Source organism: Phocoena sinus, chromosome 7, assembly GCF_008692025.1.
Source record: "Phocoena sinus isolate mPhoSin1 chromosome 7, mPhoSin1.pri, whole genome shotgun sequence".
Classification (NCBI taxonomy): domain Eukaryota; kingdom Metazoa; phylum Chordata; class Mammalia; order Artiodactyla; family Phocoenidae; genus Phocoena; species Phocoena sinus.
In genome coordinates, this window is record NC_045769.1 from 44,613,959 (window position 1) to 44,627,467 (window position 13,509).

The 13,509-nt window shown below is 39.3% G+C and overlaps 1 protein-coding gene across 3 annotated transcripts in view; it reads left to right on the forward strand.

Annotated features, from left to right (window-relative positions):
• Positions 1-10,821, forward strand: part of HIBCH (3-hydroxyisobutyryl-CoA hydrolase) — an 87,960-nt gene extending 77,139 nt beyond the window's left edge. For all 3 annotated transcript variants that reach the window (XM_032637350.1, XM_032637353.1, XM_032637351.1), the window contains 3 exons: positions 3,244-3,363; positions 7,600-7,633; positions 10,466-10,821. In XM_032637350.1, the coding sequence (XP_032493241.1) occupies positions 3,244-3,363; positions 7,600-7,633; positions 10,466-10,581 (270 nt within the window). In that variant the 3' untranslated portion in view covers positions 10,582-10,821. The remainder of the gene's footprint in view (positions 1-3,243; positions 3,364-7,599; positions 7,634-10,465) is intronic.
• The last annotated feature ends 2,688 nt before the right edge of the window (positions 10,822-13,509 follow it).

Below are 13,509 nucleotides of genomic sequence, written 5' to 3' on the forward strand. Positions count from 1 at the left end.
TGGGCGCAGGGTTGTATCCATACACATTTCTGGCTTAGCTAAAGATCCAAGTCCTAATCATTATCAAAATTTCCAGAACAGTCTGTGTTCCCTTTATCATGAATGAAGCTATGTTAGCTCCTTTAATGCTCTTCCATCATTCCTTCTTTGATTCCTCTAACACGGGGGTCCCAAAGCCCTGGGCCGCAGACTGGTACCAGTCCTCAGCCTGTTAGGAACCAGGCTGCACAGTAGGAGGTGAGTGGCGGGCGAACCAGCGAAGCTTCATCTGCCGCCTTCCATCACCCCCCATCCCTGGCGTTACCGCCTGAACATCCCCCCGAACCCGTCGTGGAAAAATTGTCTTCCACGAAACCAGCCCGTGGTGCCAAAAGGGTTGGGGACCACTGCTCTAATATGTCCCACTTCCTTGTCAAGGGAAACATCCCCATCTGTGGTCTTATTTCATCCTTTTCTGCCTACTCTAGGAACTAATTGTATCAGCCATCTCCCTCTTTCAGTATCTTCAATTTTACCTTCTTGAGTTAGTGGCATATTTTCTTCTATCATTTTCAAAGCTTTCCTAGCCTTACAAAAAAGCCTTCCCTTGACTCTGTTTTTCCTCAAGCTACTCTCCTGACTTTGTCTTCCTCTTTGCCATTGAAATTACACAAACAAGTTTTCTTTTTAATAAATAAATTTATTTATTTATTTATTTTTGGCTGCATTGGGTCTTCATTGCTGCGCGGACTTTCTCTAGTTGCTGAGAGCAGGGGCTCCTCTTTGTTGCAGTGGCTTCTCTTGTTGCGGAGCATGGGCTCTAGGTGCATGGGCTTCAGTAGTGTGGCTCGTGGGCTTCAGTAGTTGTGGCTCACGCGCTCTAGAGTGCAGGCTCAGCAGTTGTGGCACACGGGCTTAGTTGCTTCGCAGCATGTGGGATCTTCCCGGACCAGGGCTCGAACCCATGTCCCCTGCATTGGCAGGTAGATTCTTAACCACTGCGCCACCAGGGAAGTCCCCACAAACAAGTTTTTATTCACTTCTTCACCTGACACAATGTCCTCTCCTCCATCTTTGTTCTTTTTGACGTTTCTTCAGCCTTTGACCTTCTTGACTACTTTTATAGCCTCATATAGTATGAGGAGGTAGGCTTTGGAGTTGGCTGGGTTAGGTTTGGATTCCTGCTCTGTGTGACCTTGGACAAATTCATGAGTCTGGTTTCCTCATTTGTAAAATGTGCATATGTGTGAACATACTTGCCTGAGAGCTAAGGAAAATGTGCTCAATTCCTTCCCTTCCTTGATTTGCTTGCTTTCTGACACATTGCACTATCCTGTATTGCCATGCCATTTATGAGGTGGGTAATATTTATTATCTTCATTTCACAAATGAGGAAACTAAGGTCAATCATGTAGGAGGCAGTGGAGCTGAGATTCCACCTCAGAGCTGTCTCACTCTAGAGTCTAAAACCTTAGCCTCTGTGCTGAAGTGCCAGCATATTGAGTGGTTGGAGACTACAGTTTCTTCTTCTATTATATCTGTCTTATGAAAACATCTTTTAATATTTCATGAAATGTCTGAACCAATGGAGCTTTTTTAATGAAATTTTCTTCCCATTTTTTTTTCTAGTTTGTGTATATGGCACAAGCACAGACAACTGGGGACCTTAAGTGGCCTTTCTTATGAAATTAGTTGGTAGCCAGGTGAGGAAATATGGCGAGAGACAGAGTTTTGTGTCTAGATGGCACATAAAGTACCCAACTAAGAATTGAGGACACAGGCAGTTAATCATAACAGTAGTACTGAGTGAGGTGCATAATTGTGAGCTTGTACACCGCAGCCCTGTTGGAAAGGGAATTGTAGCTTCATTGTTTTTGCAGACTAGAAAAGATAGAAGGTAGCTGTGTCCCTCCCTGAAGTACACCTTTTAGCATTGTGAATGAAGTTCTTCTAGATCTTCATTGTGATAACATGAGCATTGCTCTGACCAGAGAAAACTACTGGGTTTGGAAATAAAATGGACGCATTACCTACTTGGCTATGGAAAGGATGGGCCCCCAGCACAGTATGCGGACTGCTGCAGGGTGCCATCATCCTTGTGGCCTGCACCCAGAAAGGTGAGAACATGGAGTAGGAGCGCTGTCAGGGCATTGAATGGGATCATGTCCATACAGCACTGAGGGCAGAAGCATGAGTTCCTGCGAATATGAACTAGATTCATAAAAGACTTAACTGTTTCTCTCTCCTTCTCATCTTCTCTTCAGCATTGTGGCTGTAGGTAGGGTACTGATCTTCCCTCAACTTTTCCTGTACAGTAGTCATCTATTTAAGCTCTGGCAACTGCTTGGTAAGATACTGCCCTACCCTCTCAGTCTGTTGTCTGAATCTGTTGCCAGATTTGAGGATGATACAGAGAACCTGGAATCTTGATGTGGGGGGAGTTCTTTGAACTCAAAAAGTGAAATTCATGCCTTTGAGACAGTCGCTCAACAACATGCCTGAAAACTATATATTGCAATTACAAAGGAAAGGGCAGGCCTCAGATTTATACGCATGTAATGGGACCGCCTGCAGCAGCTGTTGCATTCACAGCCAGACACACGTATTGGAACATCAGTAATAACATCTTTAAATTCAGAAGGAAGTGGCATAGCATTGTAGCCAAGGAGTCAGGCCTGTATTTCTTATTTTATCAAATATTTAGGTACTAGAGAAGACCACGTCACAATACCTTGAATTATTGTCTCTCTCTTTACTTCCAAGGTAAGTGGATTTATTTTTAGGTGAAGACTATAGTTAAGACACTTTTCTAGAGTCACAAAGTGGGAAGGAGGAGCTACTGTATTTCTGCTCTTTCACTTTCTTTATATTAGAAAGTGAAATGTCTGTCCTCCGATACATTAGTGCTTTGTGAGATGTGTATTAGTTTTATTTAGGCATAATCACTGCTTGCTTATTATGTAGTTGAGATGATAATTTATGTCAGGCAGGCTACAAAATGTAGATGTACTTTATTACTTCAGTTATGGATATAGGATTTATTCCACTTGTAGAATGATCTGTTTTGTTGTACCGGATTAGAAAATTTTGTTTGGTGCTTTGGCAGGATTAGGCTAAGGCATAATCTTATTTTTATGAGACTTCGTTGTATGAAAGTATTGTTAAGGAGCAAATTTTAATATGATTTATATCAAAACTCAGCTAGTTTATTATAAGCAGTAAAGGAACTATTGGGCTAAAACTAGTAAATTTTTTCTCTAATAGGTAATTAATAAAATGTCTCCAACATCCCTAAAGATCACACTAAGGCAACTCATGGAGGGGTCTTCCAAGACCTTGCAGGAAGTATTAACTATGGAATATCGGATGAGTCAAGCTTGTATGGTAAGAATTTTTCTTTGAAGTATTGGCATTTTCTAGTTATGAAAGTCATATACGTTCATTGTAGAACATGTAAAATATAGAAAATTTATAAACAAGAAAATTGAAACTATCTATAAATCGACTCTGAAAATACAACAGGCCAGTTAGCTTAAGGCACGTGGGAATATTGCTCACAGATTGTTAATAAGCCTTTATGGAACAGCAGTTACCTTTGCATGTAATTGTAAGAAGGACTCTAACCTCATGCGAAATTCAGAATAGAAATTTTAACCATTTTTCAGGCATAGTCTCTGACCTTGGGCAAGAAGCATAAATTCTCTAAATCTAAATGCACAAGGGAAGTTATTAGTCTTTTATATGTTTTAATTAATAGATTAGCATCGAAAATACCATTATAGATACACTTAAAATAGGCAATAATCACATAGAATACTATTGATTTCATGAAATATTTCAGAGTCATAGTGATTTATTCTTCCAGATAAAGTCTTTATTTTTATTTATTTTTTTTTTTGGCGGTCGTGGGCCTCTCACTGTTGCGGAGCATGGGCTCCGGACGCCTAGCGGCCATGGCCCACGGGCCCAGCCACTCCGCGGCATGTGGGATCCTCCTGGACCGGGGCACAAACCCGTGTCCCCTGCATTGGCAGGTGGACTCTCAACCACTGTGCCACCAGGGAAGCCCCCCGAGATAAACTCTTTAAAAAAAAAAAAATTTATTTATTTAGGCTGTGCCGGGTCTTTGTTGCGACATGTGGGATCTTTTAGTTGCGGCATGCGGACTTATTAGTTGCAGCATGTGGACACTCAGTTGCGGCATGCACATGGGATCTAGTACCCTCACCAGGGATCAAACACAGGCCCCCTGCGTTGGGAGTGCGGAGTCTTACCTGGTGGACCACCAGGGGAGTCCCCAGATAAACTCTTTTAAAGCAGAATTATCTCTTTTGTGTTATGTGTAGAGGACCCTTAGATTAATACGCTCATCGCCTAAAGGAAATATTATGTTTAATAACTAGAAAGCAGACATACCTAATGGTCTTCAATGTCCTGAAATAGTGAAGATATTCAAAATAGTTCATCCAACCATAAATAAAGCTCTATTAGTCATATATTGAGGTCACTCCATAGGATGTAAATGGCAGCTGAGGTCTTTTGTTTATTATGAGTAGGTACTATGCTAGGCACTTTACGTGCATTCTCTCAGTTAAATATTACACTATCTGTAGAAGGCAGGTACTATTATTGTTTCCACTTTACAGATGAGGAAACAGTGGCATAGAAAAGTAAAGTAACCTGCCTAAGGTGGTGCAGCTGTTAAGTGGCAGAGACATGGCGTGTGAAACCAGATGGTCACGCTCCTGACCCCTACCCAGTACACTTCACCCAGTCCCTGTTTTTCACTGTACATTTAGTGTACTGCCTGAATTGATTGAGTCCCTCCTTCCTTCATTCTCTCAGCAAATATGTTTAGCTATGTGCCAGGCACTGTGCTAAGTATTATGCTGTTGTATGTCCTTGTTCTCATGGGATTTATAGCCTCCTGAGACTATAAAGAACAAGTAAACAAAATAAGTAAAATAATTACAAATTGTGGTAAGTGCTCTAGAGGAAACCTACAGGGTTGGTGATAGAATGATGTGAGGACCAGAGGGAATGGGGGAAGCAAAGGGAAAGCTTTAAATAAGTAGGTCCAGGAAGACATCTTTGAGATGTCAGCTCATCAGTGACCTGAAGGGTGAGAAATGAGAATGTTGAAAAGCCTCGTGGGTTTCAGCAGGGGGTGATTTGGTTTTAGGAAGGTAATTATTGCTACTGAATGATGATGGGGTTGGGGAGAGGATTCAGAGTGGATGTAGAGATCAGATATGAGTTTACTGCAGTAATCCAGGTGCAGAATAGTAGTGGCTTAGACTAGAGTGGCAGTGGAGGGAAGTAAATGGATTTAAGACAAACGTAGGAGATAGAATTGATAGGCCTTGATGGATATGAAGGAAAGAACACATTTAGGAGTTGGAGCTTAGAGGTGTGGGTTAGAGATTTAAGTCTGAGAGACATTAACGCCAATTAAAAAGAAGAACACTTTGGAGATTTATTTACTTAACAAATAAGAGTGCTTACCATGTGCTAGGCACTAATATATAGGTAAACAAAACAGAGACATCCCTGCCCTCCTGGAACTTACTTTATAGTGGGGGAGATAGACTATAAACAGATAAATTTGTAAAATATGTAGTATATTATTACAGGTGCTAAGGAGCACAAGTAAATCGGGAAGGAGGGTATGGAATACAGGGGGACAGGAGCTGAACTTGTAGATAGGAAGACCAGAGAAGACCTCACTGAGATGATGTTCTTTGAGTGGAAACCTGAAAGAAGTGTGGGAGTGAGCCATGCACTATCTGGAGGGCACCTGACGTACAGAGCTCTGAGGTGAGGGGTGGCCTTCCTGTTCTAGGAACTGCAGGGGGGCCTTGCTGATGGAGTGGGGCAGGGGTGGTCGGTGAGTGAGAGAGAAAGGAGGTCAGAGCGGACAGCATAGGCAAGAGCTGTGCAGAGAATACATGGCCGTGGAGGTCTTTATAAGACTTTGGCTTTTGTTCTGAGTAAAATGGGAAGGCACTGGATGTTTTCTGAGCAGAGGAGGGGCAGGATCTTATTTTTAACAGAATTGATCACTCAGGCACTGATGTGTTGAGTTTAGAGTGGATAAGATCGTATAGAAGGAAAATGAGCAGTGGAAGAGAAAATGGACAGAGGTGGGAGAACCAGGAGAGCATGGTGTCATGAAAGCAGGAGAGGAGTGTTTCAAGGAGAAGGGAACACTGCCAAAGCCTCTAGTAGACGAGGATAAAGGCATGCTTTGCGTTTGGCGATACTGAAGTTACAGATGATTTTGGCAAGCCATCTCAGGGGTGTGTGGAGGCAGAAGTTGCAGTGTGGTAAGCTGGAGGGGAAGTGAGTAAATGGGATGTGAAGAATTGAAGACTGTGTGCACAACCCTTTCTTCTTGAAACAGAAATAGGGTAGAAGCTGGGACTGTGGAATCAAGTGAGATTTCCTTTGGAAGATACTAGAACATGTTTGTAAATGATTGGGAATGAGCCAATAGGGAAAAAGGATTATGTTGATGATACTAATAATAGTTAACATTTACTGAACACTTACTGTGTGTCAGATGCTGTGCTGGAATGTGGATTAAGATAATCTTAGGATGGATGTGTTGATATTACCATTTCATATAAGGAAACTGGGAGTTAGAGAAATTACTAGCCCAAGGTCACATAGTTACTGTGTAATAGAGCCAGGAGGTGAACCCAGGACATTTGAACTGCATGCACGCAACCACTAAGTTATACTGCCTACATTGATGATGGCAGGAAAAGAGACACAGGTGACCTTCTCAGGCTTAGTCCTTGAGAAGAGGGCATATGAATGGGAAGGCAGGGGAGGATTGGCCTTTGGCAGGGGTGGGTCCCTTCCTCCTTAGACGGGAAAGGGAAGGCATGTGCAGATGGCTGTAGTTGGGCTGCAGATGTTTTGGTGGGAAGAAGAGAATATTCTTAGGGCGTCTTTTTTTCTTTTTTTAAAATAAAGTAGAAGGTTGACTCATTAGCTGGAGAATATAGTGTAAAGAGTAGAACTTGCTAGGGGAAGAGGTTGAGGGGACAGAAGACAGTTGAAGTCATTATCTTGCATTGGGGAAGAGAACATGGATTGTGAGGCAGTTTTCCATGCCTGTTTGAGATTTGTGATCATGAATTTTAAACGAAGCCAGTCACAGTTATATGATTTTTCTGTGGTAAGATTTTAGCTGCTCGAACACAGGCAGGTAAATAGGGTTCAGCTGGTGCTGAGATTTTGCCAAGATAGAATAAAGGGCGGGGGGGAAAGGCTTGAGGGAGATAAGGGCGTTTTCAAGAAAAAAAAAATGACCGCATTAATGAACTGGGGAAACTGGGCTGGATGAAGAGCAGAGTGAAGCCAGAACAAATGGTGAGAAAGTCGCCTACATCAGTGGAGCTCAGTTAAATCAGGGATTTGTAGCAGTGGAGATATTTGAGCAAATAAGAAAAGGAGGAGGTGATCAGAGTGGGTTCTCAGAGGTGGTCCAGTCTCTGAATGTCATGGCTCAGGGTGTGGCCACGGAGTGGGGGCTAAAGTGGCTGGAAGAGAGGAGATGATCAGGAATGAAGATGCCCAGAAATTCTGCATTTAATCTTGATTTTCTTTCAGAGAGGCCATGACTTTCATGAAGGTGTTAGGGCAGGTAAGTGACAGTTGTTTCCTTCCTGGCTATTATGGAAATACGATTTTTGAGCAGATACTGTTAAAGAAGTAAAAAAAGATGATGGTTTTTTGATTAGTGAAAATCAAACTTTTATAAAAATTGCAAAGTGTTTTTTTTGAATATTACCAACTGGCATATGAGGGAAGACCAGTCTTTGAAACCAGTATTGTTTAAAAAATTCCAATAATGTGGCCACCACTCCCTAATGTATATATAAGAGGTAGTCATTCTCCTACAGTCACATGGACTCCCTCTGCTAAGTGCAGCATGAGTTTGTAAATTAATTCTGCTGCTGAAGCCTTTGCAAGGTACGTTTATTCTCCTGCAGAAAGGCCTGAAGTCCCCTCTAAAATCCCAGCTGTTTGCTGGAACCTAGCAGTTAAACATTGACATTGAGAAAAAAACATGGCATAATTAGTAACATATGCTACTATTATTAATTTCTATTTTTGCTTATCATCTTCAAAGTAAGAATATTAAGAAAAAGCTAGTGAAGTAGTTGATTTTTTTTGTTCCTAGCAAATCTGCAACCATTTCTTTTTATGTATAAGTCCATATGCCTATAAATAGTAGCTGTCATTTATGTTGTATAAAATGAGTTCTTTCACTCTGCTTGTATCTTACATATCTAATTTTCTTATGTTTTTATTTATCACTTTAATAGTACAGACTCTAGATATACTTTATCTGAATAAAAGGTTATGCTCTCTGAGCTGTAAGCTTCAATAAACACTGGTCACTGTGGTATAATTCTCTTCATTTCTGGCATGATATAGTATAAGAAAGAAACAAATCCTTTTAGAGGACACGTGGAGTTGAGTCAGAGGAAATGGCTATATGTTTTATAGAAAACATGCATTCATCCTACTAATTCCCTGCAAATTCTTGCTGCATGTGGATCAGAGCTTAGACCTCTGATTTTAGGAGGACCTGTGTGCTACTTGGATTATGTTGCTAAAGTATTCATTCATTACATGTTACAGCAGCCCTTCTTAAACTTAGAAAAGAAAGGTATTGTCTTTTAGATATCCTGTCAATTATTTTAAGGAAAAAGAGCTGAAACCAAGCAGCACCAAAGTTCTGATTCATAGCCCAGGTGCTTATCAAGCTACTTTTTAATGAAGAGAAAGTATGTAACCTCATCTTTCAGCATAATCTCTTTATTCAGAAAGCAGTATCTATTCTGGGTAAAACTGTTAAGATGTTCTTACATAACCAAATGTTTGCTACAATTTACTAATTATAAAGTATGTTACCAAATTAGATAAAATAAACTATCAAATTAGGGGAATGGCTGTAAAACATTCTTACTTTTAACATCTAGAATAAACTTCTTCCTTTAGAAGAATTTACAAGAAAAAATTTTTTAAAGGATTATCTCAGAAGAGCTAGACAGCTACCAACTGGAATTTGAGTGGGTGCCTCATGAAACCTGAAAAACCTGAGTTGTCTACACGGCAAGAACTTGTTTTATCTATGCTAGAATAAAAATTTTGTTAGTTTGAAATTAAATAACATGCAAATTTGATTAATATTTTCTTTCCATTTGACCTTCAGTGGACTGTCAAGGAGGTAGATAGCATTGACCCAGAGGGCTTTTAGGGAAGAGATTCTTGTAGAAAGAATGCTCCAGGATTGTTTTTATTTACTCTGTCCAGGGAATGTAAAACTTTCAAACTGGCAGGGATCATAACATCAGTGTTCAGTATCACCACTGATCTGACACTGGAATCCTACAGTTAGGCAGCCAAACCTTGAGAACCTCCAGTATCCACATTTAATTATGCATAAAGCCCCCTTCTCTCTACCTTCTGAGGCAGCCTACTGCCTTTGGTTCCCAGATTGCTTCTTTAACTATTTCGCCTTTTAGTGATTAACTCATTTTTTAAGGTTCACTGTAGGCTTTGTATGTTTAAATACTTTAATTCCCCACAAGAATTACGCACGTTTTAAGCATGGCTGAAATTCCTTACCACAGCCAGACTAGGTACAGCCCCGTTCTCTTTCTTTTTTGTTTTTAATTTTTTGAGATAATTGTAGATTCAAATGCAGTGTAAAAAAATAATATGGAGAGATCCTGCATACCCCCCACCCAGTTTCCCAAATGGTAACATTTGTATAACTGTAGTATACTATCACAACCAGGAAATTGACATTCTCCTCCCTTTTTAAAGGAGGTTATGGATTGATTGCCTCATACTTAAAATCCTGTGGGGATACTATGTGGCTACACCAAGTGATGACTACACTGAAATAAGAGAAGCAGAGCTTCTCATGATAACCTGAAGGTGGTCTGGTATTTTAATTCAGTGTGAGCTAGAAGATTCAGCAAAACAGTTGTATCCACATTTAATTATGTATAAAGTCCCTTTCCCTGTACCTCAGGTAAGTCTCCTCTCAGTTCAATATGGAGGAGGTTAGAAGACAGATCTGGGCCCTACCCACTCTCCTGCCTTCCCTTTAAGCCACACCAACTCTGGTTTTACCTCTTTTATAAAAAGCTAAAGAGAGATTTCATTTATTATATTATTAGAAAAAGAAAAAAGAGTTCTAAGGCTTAAACCACTGGATTAGTTCAGCAGACTGTATTCAAGCTAGAGACATCAGGCTTAGCAGGTGAGGTCATCATCCAATTCTGTGAGGGCTTAATTTAAGGGGAAAAAGAAAAAGGAACACATACAGAAATTTCAACTTTGCAGAAAAAGATGTGCTATAGAAAAATATGCCTAGTCCAAGGTAGTTTGTGTCAATTCAGTAATTAAAATCTGGTAATAACCAAAGAGAATACTAACGTTTCTTATGTCTTGACAGTTTTAATAGATAAAGACCAGAGTCCGAAGTGGAAACCAGCTGATCTAAAAGAAGTTACTGATGAAGCTTTGAATAATCACTTCAAATCTCTGGGAAGTAATGATTTGAAATTTTGAAGAGACTGGATTTTTAAAGTATTATTTCGGAGCAGAGTTGGCAAACTATGGCACATGGGCCAAAGCCAACCTGCTGCCTTTTTTTTTTTTTCATATATCCCTCAGCTAAGAATGGTTTCTGCATTTTTAAATGGTTGGAGAAAGAAATCAAAGACCAATATTGTGTGGCATGTGAAAATTACATGAAATTCAAGTATCATTGTCCATAAATAAAACTTTATGGGAACATGGCTTTACTCATCTGTTGACATATCTGTGGCTGCTTTGAGTAGTTGCAGTAGAGGTTATAAGGCCTGCAAAGCCTAAAATATTTACTGTCTGGTCCTTTTCAGAAAAATTTTGCCAGCCCTATTTTAAAAGATGGGAAAATTTGAAGGTCTTAGATTCTTGAGTTAGTATATCTAATTGAAATGGGAACTTTATGTTTTGGCTTAGGGTATTGGTTTTTAATGTTGATTAAGTAAACTTATGTATAGGTTATAAAAAATAAAAACTGAAATTTTTTGGGATACTGTGTTAACACTTCATAGAATTTTCTCCATATATAAATCTATTTTAAAATAATTATGAGTTTCTGTAGCTGAAGTGTTCCTTTTATAATGATAGAAATCTCAGACAAAGAGAAAAGGTTATTATGAGGTTGTCTTTCCAGTATTATCGACTCAGCCTTGGCTTTTTCTGAAGTTAACCAGAATCTCTTCCTATGGGGAAAGTAAAAGCATTATTTCTTGTTGTTTAGAGTATTTGCTAATCTGGTAGAATGAGGCATTAGAAAACTCTAATCTCTAAGATAGAGACACTCTGCCTTCTGCAATTTACATCAGACTTTTGTGTGATAACAGTAATTTGTTCTTACACAGTTCAAATCAGGAGAAAGGACTTGAAAACAAGAGGACTTCTGTTCAAAATAGAAGTACCTTCAGTAATTGGTGCTGTTGACAAAATAAGTTTTTTTTAAGGTACACAACTGTGGATGTTCCAGACTTGGAACGTTAATGTTTAGGTAAGAATTATTTTTAAATTAAAGATCAGCTTATGATTTACTTTATAGCTTGGTACAATTTTTCCATAATTCTAAACCCCTCAGAAACTAAGAGAACTTCAGTTTTGTGAAAGAATGAAAAGCAGGCAGAACCGGAAAAGACATCAAAGATTATATCCTGCACCCTTCTCATAGATGAGGAAATTGCAGTCCAGAAGGAATTGCTTTAAATTTTCTGTTCTCAATATACTTAACATGAAGCATTTTTCTTCCCCCCAAAATTAGGAACATATTTGGAAAAAAGATGCCATGATAATGAACATGTTTACATTTATATTCTTAAAGCTTCTAAATGTGGATGTGAATGATCTAAGAAAATACTTGTGTAAACGGACTTTTATTTTCTTTGTATTTGCTAGAAATGCAGAAAATGTTAAGTCCTTTATGTTAAAAAATTTGAAATTACACAATGGTGAAAAGCATTTGCTTGCTTCAATTAAATAAGGACTCATAACTAGTTAATTGCAACTAGACTTTTATTGAACAGTTAGGAAAAATGTTTTCACAAAAATATTTGGGAAAAAATATACCATTTCATAGCTAAGTCTTACAGTGAAGAGAATTTGCTAACAAAAGTTGAGTTTTGCCAAGTAAGATGTAGAGAATACATCTGAGCCTGTGCCCACTGCTCCAAGGAAGACATGTCCAGTTTGGTCACACAAATACAGGATGGGGGCATTATGATTAAGCAAACAATTTATTTGTTAGAACTTTGTTTTTAAATTACTGTTCCTTGACATTATTTATAATTTGTCTCTAACTTTTGATTTCTCAAACTATATAATTACAAAAGTATAGTTCCCCCATCTCATACAATGCCAGTGAGTGTCATCTACTTCATTCAACATGTCTCTTTTTAATACTTATAAGGCAGTTTGACACAAATGATTCCTTTGGGACTAAGATAATTTTTATCCCCTTCAAAATTGTGCTTTAAGTGCTAATAACCATAGGTAGTTTGCAAAGAACTGATAAGGCAATGGAAAGTGGAGAACTGTCAGGTCAAAGGCCTGTGACTGAAAGGTAATAACTAGCACTCAAAAGACGCTGAACTGGGAAGGGAGCAGTGAAGCACATGTGTGGGGTTATGTGAGTTTTCTTAAATGAGGAATCAGCACATTTCTCTCTGCTAATCTGCTGCTTCCACAGGTGCCCCCTGCAGGTTCTTTGTCATGCTGGTGGCACTCATCTGCCCCTCTACTGGATGTTCTTGAGGGAGAAGATTCAGTGGTTGGGCACATGTGAGTGTGGTAAAGAACGGAACAGAACTTGGCTACTGTGTTCTTCCCCTCAGATGAAAACACTGGAGACTTGTTTTTGGAGCCTGACGTGAGTGTTGTTTCTTGGGCCCTCTTTTCCCCATTTTCTTTTCCCTTATAATTTGGCCACTATTCTTATTTCTTCTGTGTTTGTGATCTAAGTTGGAACAAATGTTTCCCATTCCAGTAGCTAATAATTCTTTCACTCTTCTGTTTTCCTTCCTTCTCAAGCAGCCCTTCTACTGTTTGTTCATGAAAGACCTTCAAAATGAAGTAAATCCAATATTTAAAGATGAAGGTATGTAAGAAGTTGAATTATCGTATCAAAGATGTTCTCATTTATGTTGTCATCTAGGCCAAACTATATCTTGATAACCATCATACACAGTATATTTGTTGATCCAGCTCTTTCCTGCCTGCCCCCAACTTGGTTTATCCACTAACTCACTGATTATGCAAGCCTTTGTAGTTCCGTGTCCATGGTTTGACATATTATACAGCATACGTCTCCGTAAGTGTCTGTATGTCACAATATACTATGCTGTTAAAGTGAGTCAGGGGCAAGGGGGTGGTGCTCAGTGACAAAACCCTATTGCCATAGTATCAGAGAGGGTGGCAACAGAGATT